The sequence below is a fragment of the Salvelinus alpinus genome, chromosome 30 (genome assembly GCF_045679555.1).
Source record: "Salvelinus alpinus chromosome 30, SLU_Salpinus.1, whole genome shotgun sequence".
Classification (NCBI taxonomy): domain Eukaryota; kingdom Metazoa; phylum Chordata; class Actinopteri; order Salmoniformes; family Salmonidae; genus Salvelinus; species Salvelinus alpinus.
In genome coordinates this window covers 37,888,122-37,907,843 of record NC_092115.1, presented here as the reverse complement: position 1 = coordinate 37,907,843, position 19,722 = coordinate 37,888,122, and the positions used below count along the sequence as shown (strand labels likewise).

Genomic DNA, 19,722 nt, shown 5'->3' with positions numbered 1-19,722 from the left:
TGAACTTTAAAAATGTGAAACATGGCTAATAGAAAAATAGACACCCATTTTACTGATCATCTCCAGAACACATTTATTACAGATAAAGTAAACGTTCCACAATTTCCAGCATTTAATAGAAAAATGTATTAATCTCATGAGTTTGAAACATCTTTCAGGAAATCAGACATGCCAACCAATGTTCAACACACTGTCTTACGGGAGGTAGAGGCTGCTGTGGTAGGGTTCCTGAGAGTGACAGCTTATTGTTAAGACATGACAGCCATTCTGAAGCTGGTTGGTCAGCCAACCAGAGGTGTTTCAGAAGTAGGGGAGGAAGAGTTTCTTGGTGAGGGTGTACTTGGGCTCGGGCATCTGTTTGGAGTCTCTATACACTCCTCTGCTGACCTCACGATTCACACGCGTCAGCACCGACAGAATATCCTCCCCTCTACACAGGAAACAGGAAATACACATTACAATACATCTCTCACCTGTTATAGAGATGTATGTTTTTAACCTTTATTTAACTAGGCAAGTCAGTTAAGAACAAATTCTTATTTACAATGATGGTCAAACCCGGAAGACGCTGGGTCAATTGTGTGCCACCCTATGGGACTCCCAATCACGGCTGGTTGTGATACAACCTGGATTCGAACCAGCATGTCTGTGGTGATGCCTCAAGCACTGAGATGCAGTGCCTTAAACCACCATGCCACTCGGGAGCCCAGAGATCACAACGTTGTATCTGCCATTATGGTGTCTGTGACAGCCTCAATGACGCTGCCCATGCAATCTCAATTTTAAAATAGTCAAATTTCTTCTTTTGATGTTTGAAAAAAGTGGCAAGCTTATATGGCCACCTGCAGTGCTGGAGTCTTGAACCAAATCTTATGTGAAATTAATTTGTGACCACTAGATGGCGGTCATATAGCTTAAAGCCATTTACAAACTAAAACCAATTTGAAGAAGATGATAAGGGTCTGATCATTGGCCGATCTCTCCCAACATGTAGGAATTCCCACCGGTTGACTATTTAAAGGCCCAGTGTAGTCAAAGTTAAGTTTGGGCTTGCCTGGTGACATCACAAGGCAGTAAATTGGTTAATAGACGAAGAGAGTTCCAAATCTCTGTCAAGTTTTAAGTTTTCCCCTCCCTACTCAGACCACTCCCAGACAATCCTAGCAAAATTCTTCCTTGAGAAATAGTTTGCTAAAAAGCACAACAAAAAATTATGAAAAACTATTACAGTAAGGTACTCAATTGTTACCCAGAAATGATTTGATATTGATATAAAAACAGCTGCATTGGGCCTTTAAAATGGTGGAATCCCTCAATGGCAACATCCCAAAAATGGGTTATTTCTATGTAATGATCTTTATACATCTCTATGGTTAATGCCAAACCTAACCCCCTTCCCTTCTAATTCACCTGTCCGCTCCCCACTCCAGCTGTTTGCAGAGCTCCTGGATGTAGATGGAACCTTCCTTAGTGTTTCGGAATGACTTGCACTCCTCCACTGTTGCCATACCGATCAGGAAGTCTGCATCCCAGGGGACGGACTCGATGGCGCCGGCGTCTGCCTCATATCGCCCCTCTCTCTGCCTTATGGAGGGGAGTAATAGGGCCCCTCGCTGGAAGCCCTTCCCCTGGCAGGCCTGGATGAAGAACAGTTTGGGTTTGCCCATCAGAGAAGGGCACTGCTTGCTGGTGAAGGGTTGTGTGAGGGAGCGAATGAGCACCTCCCCCCCATCTGTCCCAAGCACACAACCCTTCTCCCCATGGGACAGCACACACACCACCTAGGACCAGGCACAGGGATTAGAATAGTTGAACCTACTTTAAGTCATTGGAGTCCAATTGGGCTTCAAGAGTAGAGCTACTGTACCTCCTGAAGAGACTGGAGAATTATGACCTCACTACTCACCAGAGCGTCTGCCTGTATGTGACTCCGCCCTCCAAGCTCCTCTACCGCCTCCAACATGGTCTTCTCTGTCAGGTCGCTACACACTTCCACTTTAAACCCCAACCTGGAGAACACATTATGCAGAGCCTCTACACACAGAGACAGATGGGAGAATTTAACATCCAGGTTGGCCAATGGGGTTCACTGAATGAGATTAGGCTCATAATATCAACCAATGAGCGAGAATGCTTACTCTCGTCCTGCTCAGTTCCTGGTCTGTCTGTCAGACCTGAAAATCCCATGAAGTGGTGGTTATTGATGATTAAGCACGTCCCCCGAGGATTACAGGTCATGGAATAGTGCTCCATCTGTTGGGCAAACACACACACACACAGGAGTTACCACCATGGACAAAAATCAACCAAATGTTAGATTCTATGTTTGGTGTCTAAAGTGTATCCCACTTTCTAACCTCAGAGGTCTTCCAGGATTGCATTGGTGAAGTGGTCACCTGGTCAGGCCCAGACCCAGGCTGAGTTTCCGTCATTGCATCGGAGGACAACCTTGTGCGTTGCCCATGCTCACCTGTGGACAAGAACACACTTCAACTACCTGTGTGTGTGTGTGTGTGTGTGAGTGTGAGTGTGTGTGAGACTTACAGCTGGGCCGTGTCTCTGATATAGACAGGCTCTGTAGTGACTGAGGGGAGCTGAGTTGCTGTTCCTGGTTGCTGATTGGCTGAACAGAGTACTCCTGCCATGACACACTGCCCCTTGCTGAAAAACAGCAACCACATGAAAAAATAACTATATTTTAATATACTGCATAAATACTGAACTATCAATCAGTGCAAGAGAGTGGTGTGAGAGAGCTAGCCAGGTGTGTCAATATGTACCTTCTCTATGCTGCTGTACTGTGTGGGCCAGCTGTGTGTCACACTCCTCCAGTATCCTCTGTAGCTCATCCAGTCTGTCCTCTGTCAGCAGATCCTGCCTCTCCATCTCACACAGCACCTCCAGGGCCGTCTATGGGGGAGAAAGAGAGAGCGAGAGAGAGTGTAATTGTGTGTGTGTGTGTGTGTTAGGCTGCGTTTACAAAAAGGCAGCCCAATTCTGATATTTTCAAAAGCTGATCTGATTGGACAAAAGACCAATTAGTGAAAAAAAAGATCAGAATTGGGCTGCCTGTGTAAACGCAGCCATAGAGCTCTCATTTTCAGCCCGAACCCGACGGGGCCTGACGGGCTTTTAACAGGCTAGGTCTGAATTTCTGGAAAGGTGCATTTTTAGAAGTAGACGCTCGAATTGTTTGGTACAGACCTGGATAGTAAGACAGAACTCTGCAGGCTATCTCTGCAGTAGAGTGCAACGCCGCCCCCTTTGGCAGTTCTATCTTGGCGGAAAATGTTATAGGTAGGGATGGAAATTTCAGGGTTTTTGGTGGTTTTCCTAAGCCAGGATTCAGACACGGCTAAGATATTCCGGGTTGGCAGAATGTGCTAAAGCAGTGAATAAAGCAAACTTAGGGAGTAGGCTTCTAATGTTAACATGCATGAAACCAAGCCTTTTACGGTTACAGAAGTCAACAAATGAGAGCACCTGGGGAGTAGGAGTGGAGCTAGGCACTGCAGGTCCTGGATTAACCTCTACATCACCAGAGGAACAGAGGAGAAGTAGGATAAGGGTACGGCTAAAGGCTATAAGAACTGGCCGTCTAGCACGTTCGGAACAGAGAGTAAAAGGAGCAGGTTTCTGGGCACGATAGCATAAATTCAAGGCATAATGTTCAGACAAAAAGGTATGGTAGGAAGAGAGTACATTGGAGGTAAACCTAGGCATTGAGTAATGATGAGAGAGATATAGTCTCTAGAGACGTTTAAACCAGGTGATGTCATCGCATATGTGGGAGGTGGAACAACATGGTTGGTTAAGGCATATTGAGCAGGGCTAGAGGCTCTACAGTGAAATAAGACAGTAATCACTAACCAGGACAGAAATGGATAAGGCATATTGATATTAGGGAGAGGCATGCGCAGCCAAGTGAATCGTATGGGTCCAGTGAGTGGTTGGGCTGGCTGGGGACACGGCAATTCAGACAGTTAGCAGGCCGGGGCTAGCAAGCTAGCAGTTAACAGGCCGGGGCTAGCAAGTTAGCAGAAGGGCCTTAGAGGGACGTCGCGATGGGGGAAAGTCTGTTTTTGCCTCCTCGTGCGGTGACGTCGATAGACCAGTAGTGGAATTAGTATGGTTCCAAGTATCAGAGGGGTCCAAGTCCAATTGGTAAAATGGGTATAGTGGTCCAAGAAACTGGCCGATGGATCAGCTAACAGTCCAATATGCTCTAGATAGCTAGCAGACCGCGGTTAGCAGAATGGGCCTTCAGGGGACGTCTGAGGGGCCTGTTGGAATCCTCGGGCAGATTATGTCAGTATTCCAGTCGTGAAGGATCGGCGGGGTTCCGTGCCCCGTACCGGCAGTAGAAGGGGTCCGGATATTGCAGCCGAAGAGTGGGCTTCAGGAGTAGCCCAGGAGCCCTCGCCAGGAGATGGGCATAGCATAGGCTAGCTCCAGGCTAATTGGTGCTTGCTCCGGGACGGAAACGTTAGCCAGGAGTAGTCAACCCGGGTTGCGGTTAGCTAGCTGCGATGGTCCAGATGAAAAGGTTCAGAGTTTGCGGTAGGAATCCGGGGATATGGAGAGAAAAATAGGTCCGGTATGCTCTGGTTTGAAACGCGTTGTACGAACTGGCGAGAGCTTTCCGAGCTAAAGGTTAGCTGATGACTGGTAGCTGGTAAGCTAGCTAGTTTCAGTTGAGGAATTCCAGTTCCAATGGAAGTAGAAATACTTTAGAAAATAAAAAAACAGATCCACACCTCATTGGGTGAGGCGGGTCGCAGGAGAGTATTTTGAAGTTGAGGTTTAGGAATAATATTAAAAAGAATGCGAAGAAAAAGATTAAAAAAGACAAAGACGTCTGACTGCTACGCTATCTTGGATTCATTCCATTTATGTGATGTTGGACTCGGGTAGGGCTCGGGCTAGGTCGGACCAGGCTCAAATTTTCTAGTGTTCATTTGCTAATGAGTGTGTGCATGTAGGTGTTCTTACAGTGCAGGGATCCAGTCGTCCTCTGGGAAGTTTGTCACTCAGCAAAAACTTAATCTTAGTGAGATTCTCCTTAGTTACATCTTCTGAGACCTTATACAACATCCTCCTGAGAAAGAAAGAGAAAGACGTAATTACCAGAATGTCCAGCTGTTCAGTGTTGCTGTGCTATGTGGTCCATTGTGGTGAGAATGCAGTCACACACACACACACCTCTGTGCTCACCTGTACTGTGAGAGGGCAGGGCATGCGTCTGTCTGGGTGTGGGCCGTTTGCTCCGGCTGTCTGCCGTCTGTCTCCAGGAGGCGGAGAAGGTCCAGTCGACCAATGACAGAGAGGAGTTGGGACAGGAAGTAGTGGTCCTCCAGCAGGCTTTTCTCCTGCAGCCTCATGAACAGGCCACGCCCATCCTCCACCTGAAGCCAGACCACAAAGGATTAGACAGTGTTGCGTTCCGATTCTCTACATTTGCTTTCACTGATATAAAATGAATGGACTGATGGGAAATATAACGATAGGAAACTCTATAGCCATGGACCACTTTGAAAACAAGCGTTTTAATTAAAGCTTTAATTAAAACATGCTCTGGGGATCCAATGTACATTTAGTGTTTTACATTTTTTATACCCAAATTCAATTCAAATTTATGGTATTGGTTACACCTTTCATCAGTTTCCATTTGGCCCTTGTAACATCTGAAAGGATTTCATAGCAATATGGCATAAACTCCATAGTCTGCTTGAGGGCTAGGATGTGCTATTACCACAATCCTAATACCTATCATCCAATCACTTCAAGGGAGGTTAGGATTGGCCATTCATCTCGATCTTAGCCCTCTGTATGTGGTCCCTCACCGTCTCCAGGCGTTTCCTGTTGAGCACATCTCTGCACAGGAAGCACAGGGCAGCCACCTCGGAGGAGTCCAGCTCCTCATCGATACGAGACAGCAGGCGCAGGTCCATCACACACTGGATCCCCCGACCAGACCGCACTGCAACATCCACTTGCACAGGGCTATGAGAGAGCGAGAGAGAGAGGGGGAGGAGAGAAAGTAGAGGAGGCTTGTAGTCCAACATGTTGGTCCATTATTGCTGGGTCAGGTATGAGGAGATGACCAGGAGGAAGGCTTCCTAAAGGGCTATGAGAAATGACCAGTCTATATAACTCCTGGATGACAGGATGAGAAACCCACAGGCCACAGTCATCAGTGAAGGATGTATGAATGAAGGAGAGGTGAGCTCAGTGAGTTCATATTGTTTTATAGATAGGATGTCAACATGTGTTTTTTTCCATCATTACCTGATTAGGTTTTTCCTAGTCATAGATATTTTTATTTTACCCTAATTTTACCAGGCAAGTTGACCGATAACAGATTGTAATTTACAGCAACCACCTGGGGAATAGTTACAGGGGGAAGAAACAGATGAATGAGCCAACTGGAAGCTGGGGATGATTAGATGGCCACGATGGTATGAGGGCCAGATTAGAAATTTGGCCAGGACACCGGTGTAACACCTTTACTCTTACGATAAGTGCCACGGAATCATTAGTTACCACAGAGAGTCAGGACATCCATTTACATCCCATCCGAAAGATGGCATCCTACACTGGGCAATGTCCCCAATCACTGTGCTGGGGCATTATGCTCTCGTTACATGCATGTTGATTTTGTCTCCCCACACCAGATGCGATCAGGACATGCAGGTTGAAATAAACTCTGAACCAATTATATTAATTTGGGGACAGGTCGAAAAGTATGAAACATTTATGACAATTTAGCTAGCGAGCTTGCTGTTGCTAGCTAATCCGTCCTGGGATATAAACATTGGGTTGTTATTTTACCTGAAATGCACAAGATCCTCTACTCAGTTCATCTTTCAATCACCCATGTGGGTATATGCTCCTAAAAACCAATGAGGAGTTTTGAGAGGCAGGACTTGCAGCGCGTTGAGCATCACAAATAGAACCAAGTTCTATTTTAGCGCCCGGCTACGCAGACACTCGCGAGCAGTGTGGGTGCAATGATTGAATAACATGCATGTGTACATTTATTTTGCAACGCTAGCACACGCGACACGAGCGGTGTGGTGAGCATGTTAGACCAGAGGAAAGAGTGCCTCCTACTGGAAAATTATTCTACCAGTCTCAGCAAAAGTGGGGTGGGAAATACTCAGTAGGGTCTCTAATAACCAAATACGTGTGTTATACATATTAGTGATCGGGGGGGGGGGGCATTATACAGTTACATATCTGGATATTATTTTTGACGATATATATCGTATCAACAATATCGCAATATTATTTTTGCGCTGGTTGGCTGTCCCTGTACTTTTGGGTGTCAGGGAAAATGTACAGAGTAAAACATACATTGTTTTCTTCAGGAATGTAGTGAAGTAAAAGTGGTTCAAATATAAATAGTAAAGTACAGATACCCCTTCCACTGCCCCCAATGCTGTACATGGGATACATATACATGGGCTATATGAACCATTAAAGTCCAAAAGTCAAACCTTTTTATTGTGACCAAGCTGGGTTTAAGAAAATAATTAGAAGGCTATGCATAGCTGGGGTGAACCTATAGCAACATGATTTTACTGGGATACTGACAGCTTTTTATTTGTTAGGCCACAGCGATTGACCTGATGCATTTTTTGGAACATGTCGAGGCTGCCCTCAGGCTGATTTAAATGTGTAAAGGTGCAGCCAGCACATCCCCATTAGATTAATCTAGGACAGATTAATGTCAGTCCATCATTGTCTTTGAAGCAGTTCTCAACCAATCACCAATCCATTAGGGCAAGGCAAGAGTACATGAAAGTCTAGTATGGAATGGCATTTTATTTCACACTGGAAGCAAACAGGGTAAGCACTTATTTTTTTAATTTTATTTTTTTTATCGATGTTTTGTTTTTCTAGCTGATATTCAACACAGCGATAGTAAATGATTGTATTGTTTTGAAATTAATATAACATGCAGGACTAAATGAGTGTCTATAACAAGACAGACTGCGTAATAACCAGCCATTTGACAAAGCCCCCCTGGAAAACAGAATATTTGATTAGTATATAGACCTTACATCAGGGATCATCAACTAGATTCAACAGCGGGACGATTTTTTTCTTGGGGGGATGTTCGGAACATAATTACAAATAATTTGTGGACTGCAAGAAGCCCAAACAGATAAAATATTTAGCTAAAACAATTTCCAACCTTGCTTACAAATGTATATGATCACGTGTTTCTCGATTATGCATGGAAATACTTCAGAACAGATTTCGTTAATTAAAATCATTGAGCTGATTTCCTTGTGTTTTTAGTTATGTATAATGATAAAATTCAACAACAAAAAAAGCTCAGAAAACTTGGTGGCTAAATAAAGCCACCCGCGGGCCAAATTCAGCAGCCAGTTTGGGAACCGTGCCTTACGTAAAGTTATTGTAACGGCAGTCTATTTCGTCCTCCTCATCGGACGAGGAGAGGCGAGAAGGATCGGAGGACCAATGTGCAGAGTGGTAAGTTTCCATGATATTTAATGTACACGAAAACAATACACGATACAAAATAACAAACGAACATACCGTAACAGTCCCGTGTGGCACAAACACTGACACAGGAAACAAACGTGAAACCCCAGCTGCCTAAGTATGATTCTCAATCAGGGACAACGATTGACAGCTGCCTCTGATTGAGAATCATACCAGGCCGAACCCAAAATCCCAACATAGAAAACACACATAGACAACCCACCCCAACTCACGCCCTGACCATACTAAATAAATACATAACAAGGGAAAATAAGGTCAGGAACGTGACAGTTATGCTGTGTTTTTAACAGACCCTACTTTTTAAATGTATTTTACCTTTATTTAACTAGGCAAGTCAGTTAAGAACAAATTCTTATTTTCAACGACAGCCTAGGAACAGTGGGTTAACTGCCTTGTTCAGGGGCAGAACGACAGATATGTACCTTGTCAGCTCGGGGATTCGATCTTGCAACCATTCGGTTACTAGTCCAATGCTCTAAACTCAAGGCTACGCTGCCGCCCCACAACTTAGTTGTGGCAAATGGAATGGGTGCTCCTGGCCCCAACTACAGGGCGGAAATCGATTCGGAGCAGGAGGAGGCGAGTTTGATAAGGACTCACCCCGTTCCTGTACAAAGGACCGAAGACATCTTTTTAACAAAGTTACTTTTTTAAAAACATGTATCATGTCTTAAAAATATTTTACTTTTGTTAAATCATTTATACACATTTTAAATGGCTTTTACAGATTTGGATGTTTTACATGAAAAAGTACTTTTATTTATGGTTGTTTTTACTGGTTTTAACAACATGTACTTTTTAACAATTTAAATGTAATATTCAAATGCTGTTTTTTATGTGTATAAATGTTGTAAATATATAAATGAGCTGTTTTAAAAGTAAATGTGACAATAAATCTTTTCAAAAATAAATAAATAAAGTGCTCCTGGGTAATTATGACACATTCACGCGATGTCGGAAACTCGAGTTTCCCACTTGGGAAGTATCAGAATCAAACAATAGGAAGCTTTACGCAAATAACTTACATTCATTTGACATAAAAAAGGAACGTGGCATTAGACCACAGTCCCCCATGAAAAAACACCATCTGTAGATTCTACAGACACAAATGAGTATTTCCCACCCCACTTAGGTGGAGACAGGTAGAACATTGGCCATTGATTAAAATTCTACATCTTTTTATCAGCTAATGATATTTTAATCCCCTGTCCCCACGGGAGGCCTTTTGGTAGGCCGTCATTGTAAATAAGAATTTGCTCTTAAGTGACTTTCCTAGCTAAATAAAGGTTAAATAAAAACAAATAAATACAGTGTTGAAATGTGGGCTTTTATTTAGAAAGTTCCCCGATTAGCATAAAAAGTGACCTCATCATTTGTGCTGCTGGCAGAATAGTTTATTCTGTACTTTTGAAATCGCAAATACTATGCAAAAAATGTCTACACCATGTTAAATGAAATCAACTTGTAATTAAACAGTAATACAGCATTTGACTGTTGTCATGGATAGGAACTTAAAATAAACTTTAAAAGGCGGACAAAACTCACCTTGGGTCGGCTGGGCGAGTATTTCCCGCGGCTTATTCTACTAACGAAACTACGTAGTCAGTTAATGAGACGCCAATGAGATAAAACACGACTAAATAAAGAGAACAGCCAATTCACTCAACTGTAACATACACTGTACGCAAAATGTATACAAAAAAATACCACTGCCCCGCACTCTTCGAGCTGTCCCGTTTTCTTTTCGTTCGACTTCTTCTCCACGGTTTTATCATTTGAGTAAGGAAGTAGGTTATGACAATGGGCGTGGTTGTACAGTAACATGACGCATTGAATAAAATGCTCAAAAATGTCGTCATCCCTCTTCTTTTCACAGAGACAGATAATTATAGGGCCTTTGTTGTTGTATGTACAGTTGAAGTCGGAAGTTGACATACACCTAGGCTGGAGTCACTAAAACTTGTTTTTCAACTAATCCACACATTTCTTGTTAAAAACTATAGTTTTGGCAAGTCGGTTAAGACATCTACTTTGTGCATGACACAAGTAATTTTTCCAACAATTGTATACAGACAGACTACTTCACTTATAATTCCCTGTATCACAATTCCAGTGGGTCAGAAGTTTACATACACTAAGTTGACTGTGCCTTTAAACAGCTTGGAAAATTCCAGAAAATGGCTTTAGAAGCTTCTGATAGGCTAATTGACATCATTTGAGTCAATTGGAGGTGTACCTGTGGATGTATTTCAAGGCCTACCTTCAAACTCAGTGCCTCTTTGCTTGACATCATGGGAAAATCAAAAGTAATCAGCCAAAAAATTGTAGACCTCCACAAGTCTGGTTCATCCTTGGGAGCAATTTCCAAACGCCTGAAGGTACCACGTTCATCTGTACAAACAATAGTACGCAAGTATAGACACCATGGGACCACACAGCCGTCATATCGCTCAGGAAGGATACGCGTTCTGTCTCCTAGCGATGAAGATACTTTGGTGCGAAAAGTGCAAATCAATCCCAGAACAACAGCAAAGGACCTTGTGAAGATGCTGGAGGAAACAGGTACAAAAGTATCTATATCCACAGTAAAACGTGTACTATATCGACATAACCTGAAAGGCCGCTCAGCAAGGAAGAAGCCACTGCTCCAAAACCGCCATAAAAAAAGCCAGACTATGGTTTGCAACTGCACATGGGGACAAAGATTGTACTTTTTGGAGAAATGTCCTCTGGTCTGATGAAACAAAAATAGAACTGTTTGGCCATAATGACCATCATTATGTTTGGAGGAAAAAGGGGGAGGCTTGCAAGCCGACGAACACCATCCCAACCGTGAAGCACGGGGGTGGCATGTTGTGGGGGTGCTTTGCTGCAGGAGGGACTGGTGCACTTCACAAAATAGATGTCATCATGGGGAAGGAAAATTGTGGATATTTTGAAGCAACATCTCAAGACATCAGTCAGGAAGTTAAAGTTTGGTCGCAAATGGGTCTTCCAAATGGACAATGACCCCAAGCATACTTCCAAAGTGGTGGCAAAATGGCTTAAGGACAACAAAGTCTAGGTATTGGAGTGGCCATCACAAAGCCCTGACCTCAATCCTATAGAAAATTTGTGGGAAGAACTGAAAAAGCGTGTGCGAGCAAGGAGGCCTTACAAACCTGACTGAAGCTTGTGGAAGGCTACCCAAAATGTTTGACCCAAGTTAAACAAAAGGCAATGCTACCAAATACTAATTGGGTGTCTGTAAACTTCTGACCGACTGGGAAACTTGATTAAAGAAATCAAATCTGAAATAAATCATTCTCTCCTATTATTCTGACATTTCACATTCTTAAAATAAAGTGGTGATCCTAACTGACCTAAGACAGGGAATTTTTACTCTGATTAAATGTCAGGAATTGTGACAACTGAGTTTAAATATATTTGGCTGAGGTGTATGTATGTTTTTTTAAACAAAGATGGTGTAGCAGTGCAGACGTTGTTTGCCGTTCTCCCGTGATTTTTTTTTCTTCGTCTTTATTTGAAATATATTGAAATATATACATTCTCTTTTTCCATTTTTAAATTAAATATACTGTAGCGACCCGCACAGACAGAGGTGTGTTATGTGGTAGGCTATTAGTGGGTTGTGTTGTACTTACCAGTGTTCGCGGGGTCCGACATGCCAATCAACCTGCTATCTGCCAATCACGGGGATGCCTGGAATGTTCTGATGCCGGGCATCCTGGTGGTTGGCGGAGTGGCGTGGAGGGGGGTTGGGCAGGGGGATGGAGCATTGGAAGTTAAGATCAGGTTTAGCCATTGTTCTCTCTCTTACGTCTGGGCTTCACAAGAGAAGGTCACGGTTGGCTTGTGGGGTATCTTTCATTTATTTGGTGTGGGCTACGGCCAAACAGTAGCCTGTGTAAAGTTGAGTTAATAAACCGTCAATTCGTAAACTCAACCCTCTGTCTGGACAATTGTTCCTTTATGATCTAGTCAGGTCATTACAATACCTTCCGGCAACCCACCTCACCCAATGTGATACGAATCAGCTATTTTTAGACCTTATAGCCAGAACCTAAATAGCTAGTAGCCAGAAGTGAACCAGCTACTAGCTATTTAGTCATTGTTAACCACTGCTAGCGGCCTTTACCTGTAGCACAGACACCACCCGCTTTTATCCTGGTTTTTCTCCACTACAACACCGGATTCCTGCCGTAAGCCCTGGACCATTACTCCTGTTCATTGCAGTTAGCTAGCTGCTACCGAGTGGCCCAGCCCCGATGCTAGCTTTGAGCCAGGCCCATCTCCCGGCCTGCTCAGTGGACCCTATGATCACTCGGCTACACAGCTGATGCCTCCCGGACTCTTCACTAACACGACTAGAATCCACTACATCACTGGATTCTTTCCGTAAGCTCTGGACCTTTGCATCGGATCATTGCAGCTAGCTAGCGGCTACCGAGTGGCTATAGTGGCTAACGCCCTTGTCCCGAAGCTAGCACCAGTTGCCTCGAGCCAGGCACACCTCCCGGCTAGCAAACCAAATTACTACAGCTACAATACCTCTTTTGCCAACTGGCCTGGACCCTTTGTCGACACGGAGCCCAGCCGATCCATCACGACTGGTCTGCCAACGTAATTCCATCCGTTGTGCCCTCACCCAGCCTTTGCCGGACATCGGTGAAGACGCTTCTACTAGCCCCGGCCTGCTAACTTTTTTGGAACACAGTGTCCGCTTGCTAGCGTAGTAACGACTACCTAGCGGCTTCTCTGTTTCATCTATTGCTGTTCACTGGACCCTATGATCACTTGGCTACATAGCTGATGCCTGCTGGACTGTTCATTAATCACGGTACTCCATTTGGTTTATCTGTCGGCCCCAGCCTCGAACTCAGGCCATGTGTGTAGTTAACTGACCCTCTCTGCCCATTCATCGCCATTTTACCTGTTGTTGTTGTCTTACCCATTTGTTGTCTTAGCTAGCTCTCCCAATCAACACCTGTGATTGCTTTATGCCTCGGTTTATGTCTCTCTCTAATGTAAATATGCCTTGTATACTGTTGTTTAGGATAGTTATCATTGTTTTAGTTTACTGTGGAGCCCCTAGCAAGAATCAACATCCTCAGATACCTCTTTGGTCCCACCTCCCACACATGCGGTGACCTCACCCAGCATAACTAGTGCATCCAGAGATGCAACCTCTCTTATCGTCACTCAACGCCTAGGTTTACCTCCACTGTACCCGCACACTACCATACCTCTGTCTGTACATTATACCCTGAATCTATCCTACCACGCCCAGAAATCTGCTCCTTTTATTCTCTGTCCCCAACGCACTAGACGACCAGTTTTGATAACCTTTAGCCGTACCCTCATCCTACTCCTCCTCTGTTCCTCGGGTGATGTAGAGGTTAACCCAGGCCCTGTGTGTCCTCAGGCGCTCTCATTTGTTGACTTCTGTAACTGTAAAAGCCTTGGTTTTATGCATGTTAACATCAGAAGCCTCCTCCCTAAGTTTGTTTTACTCACTGCTTTAGCACACTCCACCAACCCTGATGTCCTTGCCGTGTCTGAATCCTGGCTTAGGAAGGCCACCAACAATTCTGAGATTTACATCCCCAACTACAACATTTTCCATCAAGACAGAACTGCCAAAGGGGGAGGAGTTAGCAGGCAAGGTTCTGTTATACTTTCCAGGTCTATGCCCAAACAGTTCGAGCTTCTAATTTTAAAAATGAATCTCTCCAGAAATAAGTCTCTTACTGTCGCCACCTGGTATAGACCACCCTCAGCTCCCAGCTGTGCCCTGGACACCATATGTGAATTGATTGCCCCCCATCTATCTTCAAAGTTCGTTCTGTTAGGTGACCTGAACTGGGATATGCTTAACACCCCGGCAGTCCTACAATCTAAGATAGATGCCCTAAATGTCACACAAATTATCAATGAACCCACCAGGTACAACCCTAAATCCGTAAACATTGGCACCCTCATAGATATTATCCTGACCAACTTGCCCTCCAAATACACCTCTGCTGTTTTCAACCAGGATCTCAACGATCACTGCCTTATTGCCGGCATCCGGGCAATGGGTCTGCGGTCAAACGACCACCCCTCATCCCTGTCAAACGCTCCCTAAAACACTTCTGCGAGCAGGCCTTTCTAATCGACCTGGCCCGGGTATCTTGGAAGGATATTAACCTCATCCCGTCAGTCGAGGATGCCTGGTCAATCTTTAAAAGTAATTTCCTCACCATCTTAAATAAGCATGCCCTTTTCAAAAAATGTAGAACTAAGAACAGATATAACCCTTGGTTCACTCCAGACCTGACTGCCCTCGACCAGCACAAAAACCACCTTGTGGCGGACTGCACTAGCATTGAATAGTCCCCACGATATGCAACTTTTCAGGGAAGTCAGGAACCAATAAACACCGTCAGTTAGGAAAGCAAAGGCTAGCCTTTTCAAACAGAAATTTGCATCCTGTAGCTCTAACTCCAAAAAGTTTTGGAACACTGTAAAGTCCATGGAGAATAAGAGCACCTCCTCCCAGCTGCCCACTGCACTGAGGCTAGGAAACACTGTCACCACTGATAAATCCACAATAAATCGAGAATTTCAATAAGCATTTCTCTACGGCTGGCCATGCTTTCCTCCTGGCTACCCCAACCCCGGCCAACTGCTCTGCATCCCCTGCAGCAACTTGCCCTGCAGCTACTTGCCCAAGCCTCCCCAGCTTCTCCTTCACCCAAATCCAGATAGCAGATGTTCTGAAATATCTGAAAAACCTGGACCCGTACAAATCAGCTGGGCAAGACAATCTGGACGCTCTCTTTCTAAAATTATCTGCCGCCATTGTTGCAACCCCTATTACCAGTCTGTTCAACCTCTCTTTTATATCGTCCGAGATTCCTAAAGATTGTAAAGCTGCTGCGGTCATCCCCCTCTTCAAAGGGGGTGACACTCTAGACCCAAACTGTTACAGACCTATATCCATCCTGCTTTGCCTTTCTAAAGTCTTCGAAAGCCAAGTTAATAAACAGATCACCGACCATTTCGAATCCCACTGTACCTTCTCTGCTGTGCAATCCGGTTTCCGAGCTGGTCACGGGTGCACCTCAGCTACGTTCAAGGTACTAAATGATATCATAACCGCCATCGATAAAAGACAGTACTGTGCAGCCGTCTTCATCGACCTGGCCAAGGCCTTGGACTCTTATCGGCAGACTCAACAGCCTTGGTTTCTCAAATGACTGCCTCGCCTGGTTCACCAACTACTTCTCAGATAGAGTTCAGTGTGTCAAATCGGAGGGCCTGTTGTCCGGACCTCTGACAGTCTCTATGGGGGTACCACAGGGTTCAATTCTCGGGCCGACTCTTTTCTCTGTATATATCAACGATGTCACTCTTGCTGCGGGTGATTCCTTGATCCACCTCTACGCAGATGACACCATTCTGTATACATCTGGCCCTTCTTTGGACACTGTGTTAAAACCTCCAAACGTGCTTCAATGCCATACAACACTCCTTCCGTGGCCTCCAACTGCTTTTAAACGCTAGTAAAACTAAATGCATGCTCTTCAACCGATCGCTGCCCACACCCGCCCGTCCGACTAGCATCACTACACTGGACGGTTCTGACTTAGAATATGTGGACAACTACAAATACCTAGGTCTCTGGTTAGACTATAGACTCTCCTTCCAGACTCATATTAAACTTCTCCAATCCAAAATTAAATCTAGAATCGGCTTCCTATTTCGCAACACCAGGGTATCACGCCCAGCCCACAATACCACCCATTCCCCGCATCACTACTTCTACAATGCCAACCAGTGCACTGTGCGGTAAGCCTGAACCCTCCTCTCTCACCTGGCTGGGGCTTATTCTGAGCTTTCTCTTACTCCCGAATAAGCTCTTTTGCACAGATTAATACGAATCCTTGATACTGAAGGTTATACTTTAGTAGTTGATCACCAGTCTTGTGTAAAGATGATGTTACTGACAATGTCACTAATGAGGTTTCGGCTGATGTCACAGGCAATGGGGAGGGATTTGCGACAGGCAGCTTCGACAGTCTGAAAGTGCGACATGCCTTTATACGACAGGTGAGACAGCACAACAAGCAAGCACACACAAACACAAGGTGATATAATTAAACAATAAGGCAAGAGGGGTGTGGTACTGTATATGGCCAATATACCACAGCTAAAGGCTGTTCTTACTATAAGCACGACGCAACGCGGAGTGCCTGGATACAGCCCTCAGCCGTGGTATATTGGCCATATACCACAAAGAGGTGGCTTATTGCTATTATAAACTGGTTACAAATGTAATTAGAGCAGTAAAAAATAAATGTTTTGTTATACCTGTGGTATACGGTCTGATATACCACGGCTGTCAGCCAATCAGCATTCAGGGCTCGAACCACCCAGTTTATAATATGGTATAATATTGTCTCTTTCTCTTAGGTGTATATGATTCTGGCATCTCACCTACTCATCACTGTCACACTCATTGCAGTGTGTGTGTTACTATGACTGTGGTATGTGTATTAGTGGTTTTGTGTTACTGCACACGCGTGTTGAACTGAGTTACTCTTCTCTGCAGTGACTCTGTAAAACGGTTTGTGATCAGAAACCCAGCCGTCTACTGGTTGTCATTGTAAGTACTATCCCTTCGTACTGACCTATGTTTTTACAGTGTTGTTGGATTGCCAGCTGTGCTGGCCTATGTCTTGGCTGTGCTGTTTGATTGACAGCTGTGTTGACCTATGCCTTTGTAGCACTGTGTATATTGTCACTCACATTCTGCCGGTCTGCCGTAAAGGACCCAGGTGAGTCTCTTTCTTAAAGAACATCACCTCTAGAAGATGACAATAAAGTTGACCATAAAGTTAAGAATAGAGTTTACAATATAGTTGACAATAGAGTTTTATTGTATTAAAGTGCTGCCCTTAACGTGGCCCCTCGCCTGTCTTTAGGAGGAAATTCCCACGGAAAGTCCTACTGCTGCCTACCTTTGTAAGTAACTAGCACTATTCTGTACTAGTCCAGGCTAGTCTATAGTCTACAATGGTCTTTACTGGTCTGATGGACTTTAGTGGTTTGTGCTGGCCTGCTGTGGTATATATAGATCTGTGTTTTCTTTTGCACAGACACTGGCCATGTCTTACTGTACATTACAGGGACCATATCCAGGTGAGACAGACACACACGGTGTGGTAGTAACGTCTGTCTGTCGCCGTGTGTGCGTCTCTGCTCTGTGTGTAGTTTCTATGATACTAAGGCAGTGTTTCTGGCTCTGGGCATCGCGGTCATCGTATGCATCATCACCACAGTATTCTGCTTCCAGACCAAGGTAAGAGGAGAACGGCTCAAAATCATGGCCGCAACGGCGCATATGGAATGTCATCGAACACCTAGAAACCATGCGTTTGATACTATTCCACCAATTCCCGGTCCAGTCATTACCATTAGTCCGTTCTCCCTCAATTAAGGTGCCACCAACCTCCTGTGGTGTGTGCGTATGTGTATGGACCTCACCTCATGCACAAGCCTATTTTGTGTACTGGGGGTCGTTGTCATGGTGGCAGGCATCATCACAGCCATTGTGCTCTCCTTCACATATGTGAGCTTGCACATTAGACACCACGTGTTTGATACTATTCCAGCCATTACTATGGGCCGTCCTCCCCTCACCAGCCTCCACTGATGCCGAGTCATGTTTTTTTTATACCATTACTATTGTATTACAACAATGGTTCAGTGTTTTCTAATGGTGTTGTCTCCTCCTGGCCAGATTCCTTGGCTTCACATGGTGTATGCGGCCATTGGAGCCATAGTCTACACACTACTGAGGATAAAACACAGGTAGATGTAGTAAGATGTAGTACAAACAGAACCACTTAAACTGTATGAGCATGTGTTTCTTCCTATAATATATGTCTGATATGCTGAGGTTTGTAGTGATGGTATTTCTGATACATTGTCGTTTAAGCATGATGCAACGCGGAGTGCCTGGACACAGCCCTTAGCAGTGGTATATTGGCCATATACCACAAACCCCAGAGGAGCCTTATTGCTATTATAAACTGGTTACCAACGTAATTAGAGCAGTAAAAATAAATGTTTCATCATACCCATGGTATACGGTCTTATACCACAGCTGTCAGCCAATCAGCATTCAGGGCTCGAACCACCCAGTTTATAATAGCAGTTTTACTGTCGTTATTTATATATTACTGCTATTGTAATGGCGATTCCCAATAAAAAGTCACTGTCACAAGAGAAAGCCGTCCGTAACGCGTCGTCAAGAATCAGCTTTCCAAACGTTACTCTTTTCGGGTAAAGTTCCCATATATTGTGCATATAAAATATAAATAGCTCCAAAACACATATTCCTATACAAAAGGTGCAGAAAGAAGCATTCTATAAGCTGTATCTGTGATATGGTAAGAACCTCTCACCTGTGCTAACCCTTCCTGGTTACCTATATACATGTGACCCATGACCCCAAAATAAAGTGCCCTCTAGTGTACAAAACAAGTTAAAATAACCCTTGACAGACAACATATACACAACACAGAAACAGGCCAAAATAGTTCCTACAGCTATAGTTCTGCTCTATTTCTGTGCGTAGTTTCTGACATACCACACGCATCTGTAAATCGGCAAAGGGAAAAACTCCATCAGCCCGGAGGAATAGGTGTTTCCTGCACTCTCCATCTACGTCGACATCGCACAGGGCTGCGTTTCAAACTGAGAAGACACACCCTCGTCCACTTACCCTCGCCTTATGCCCTTGGGGGAATCCCCGCGGCCATATTTGTCGTCGGTCCAAATGATTAGCCACGCATGGGAAGTTTGCAACGTAAAGTCCCTCAGGCCTCGTTTTTAATGGAGTTTGCGAGTGTACAATTATGTTCACATCGGGCCTGAAACGCCCCATAATTCAATTCACAATGATTGTACATCCGCTAAGAAAAGTCTGCCAAAACTTAAAACCTCAACATCAATATGGTGTCAACATACAGGTGTAAATAAAAATGAATGTAAATAAGTTAGAAATTGTGCTACTAATGCACAAACATGTCTCGTAAAAGTTATGTTTTTGTTTGGTTAGCTTTTGGAAATTGTAGAAATAAAAAATGTTTCTTCTTCAGAAGTAGCTCGGCAGGCTAACGTAAGCTAATTCATTTG

The 19,722-nt window shown here is 44.3% G+C and overlaps 1 protein-coding gene across 3 annotated transcripts; it reads right to left on the bottom strand.

Moving 5' to 3' along the window:
• Positions 1–47: 47 nt before the first annotated feature.
• Positions 48–19,318, bottom strand: LOC139559763 (caspase-8-like). Of its 3 annotated transcripts, none has more exons than XM_071376103.1 (11): positions 19,175–19,318; positions 5,844–6,003; positions 5,215–5,405; positions 4,993–5,098; positions 2,781–2,910; positions 2,545–2,661; positions 2,358–2,470; positions 2,139–2,253; positions 1,907–2,034; positions 1,411–1,781; positions 48–430 (listed from the first exon to the last, which is right to left on the bottom strand). In XM_071376103.1, exons 1-11 carry the CDS (start codon positions 19,246–19,248, stop codon positions 301–303), a joined length of 1,635 nt encoding a protein of 544 aa, XP_071232204.1. In that variant the 5' UTR covers positions 19,249–19,318; the 3' UTR covers positions 48–300. The 3 variants fall into 3 exon arrangements, with proteins under 3 accessions (XP_071232204.1, XP_071232205.1, XP_071232206.1); XM_071376104.1 differs by lacking the exon at positions 19,175–19,318 and adding an exon at positions 10,081–10,326; XM_071376105.1 differs by lacking the exon at positions 19,175–19,318 and adding an exon at positions 8,569–8,612.
• Between the last annotated feature and the right edge of the window lie 404 nt (positions 19,319–19,722).

Bases quoted from the DNA above. Each gene is read 5' to 3' on its own strand.
- LOC139559763 (XM_071376103.1), bottom strand. From the start codon at position 19,248: ATGGAGAGTGCAGGAAACACCTATTCCTCCGGGCTGATGGAGTTTTTC. The intron at 2,911-4,992 runs GTAAGAACACCT...TCTCCCCCATAG, and splicing joins GACGACTGGATCCCTGCACT to ACGGCCCTGGAGGTGCTGTG. The intron at 2,035-2,138 runs GTAAGCATTCTC...CTCTGTGTGTAG, and splicing joins AGGAACTGAGCAGGACGAGA to AGGCTCTGCATAATGTGTTC.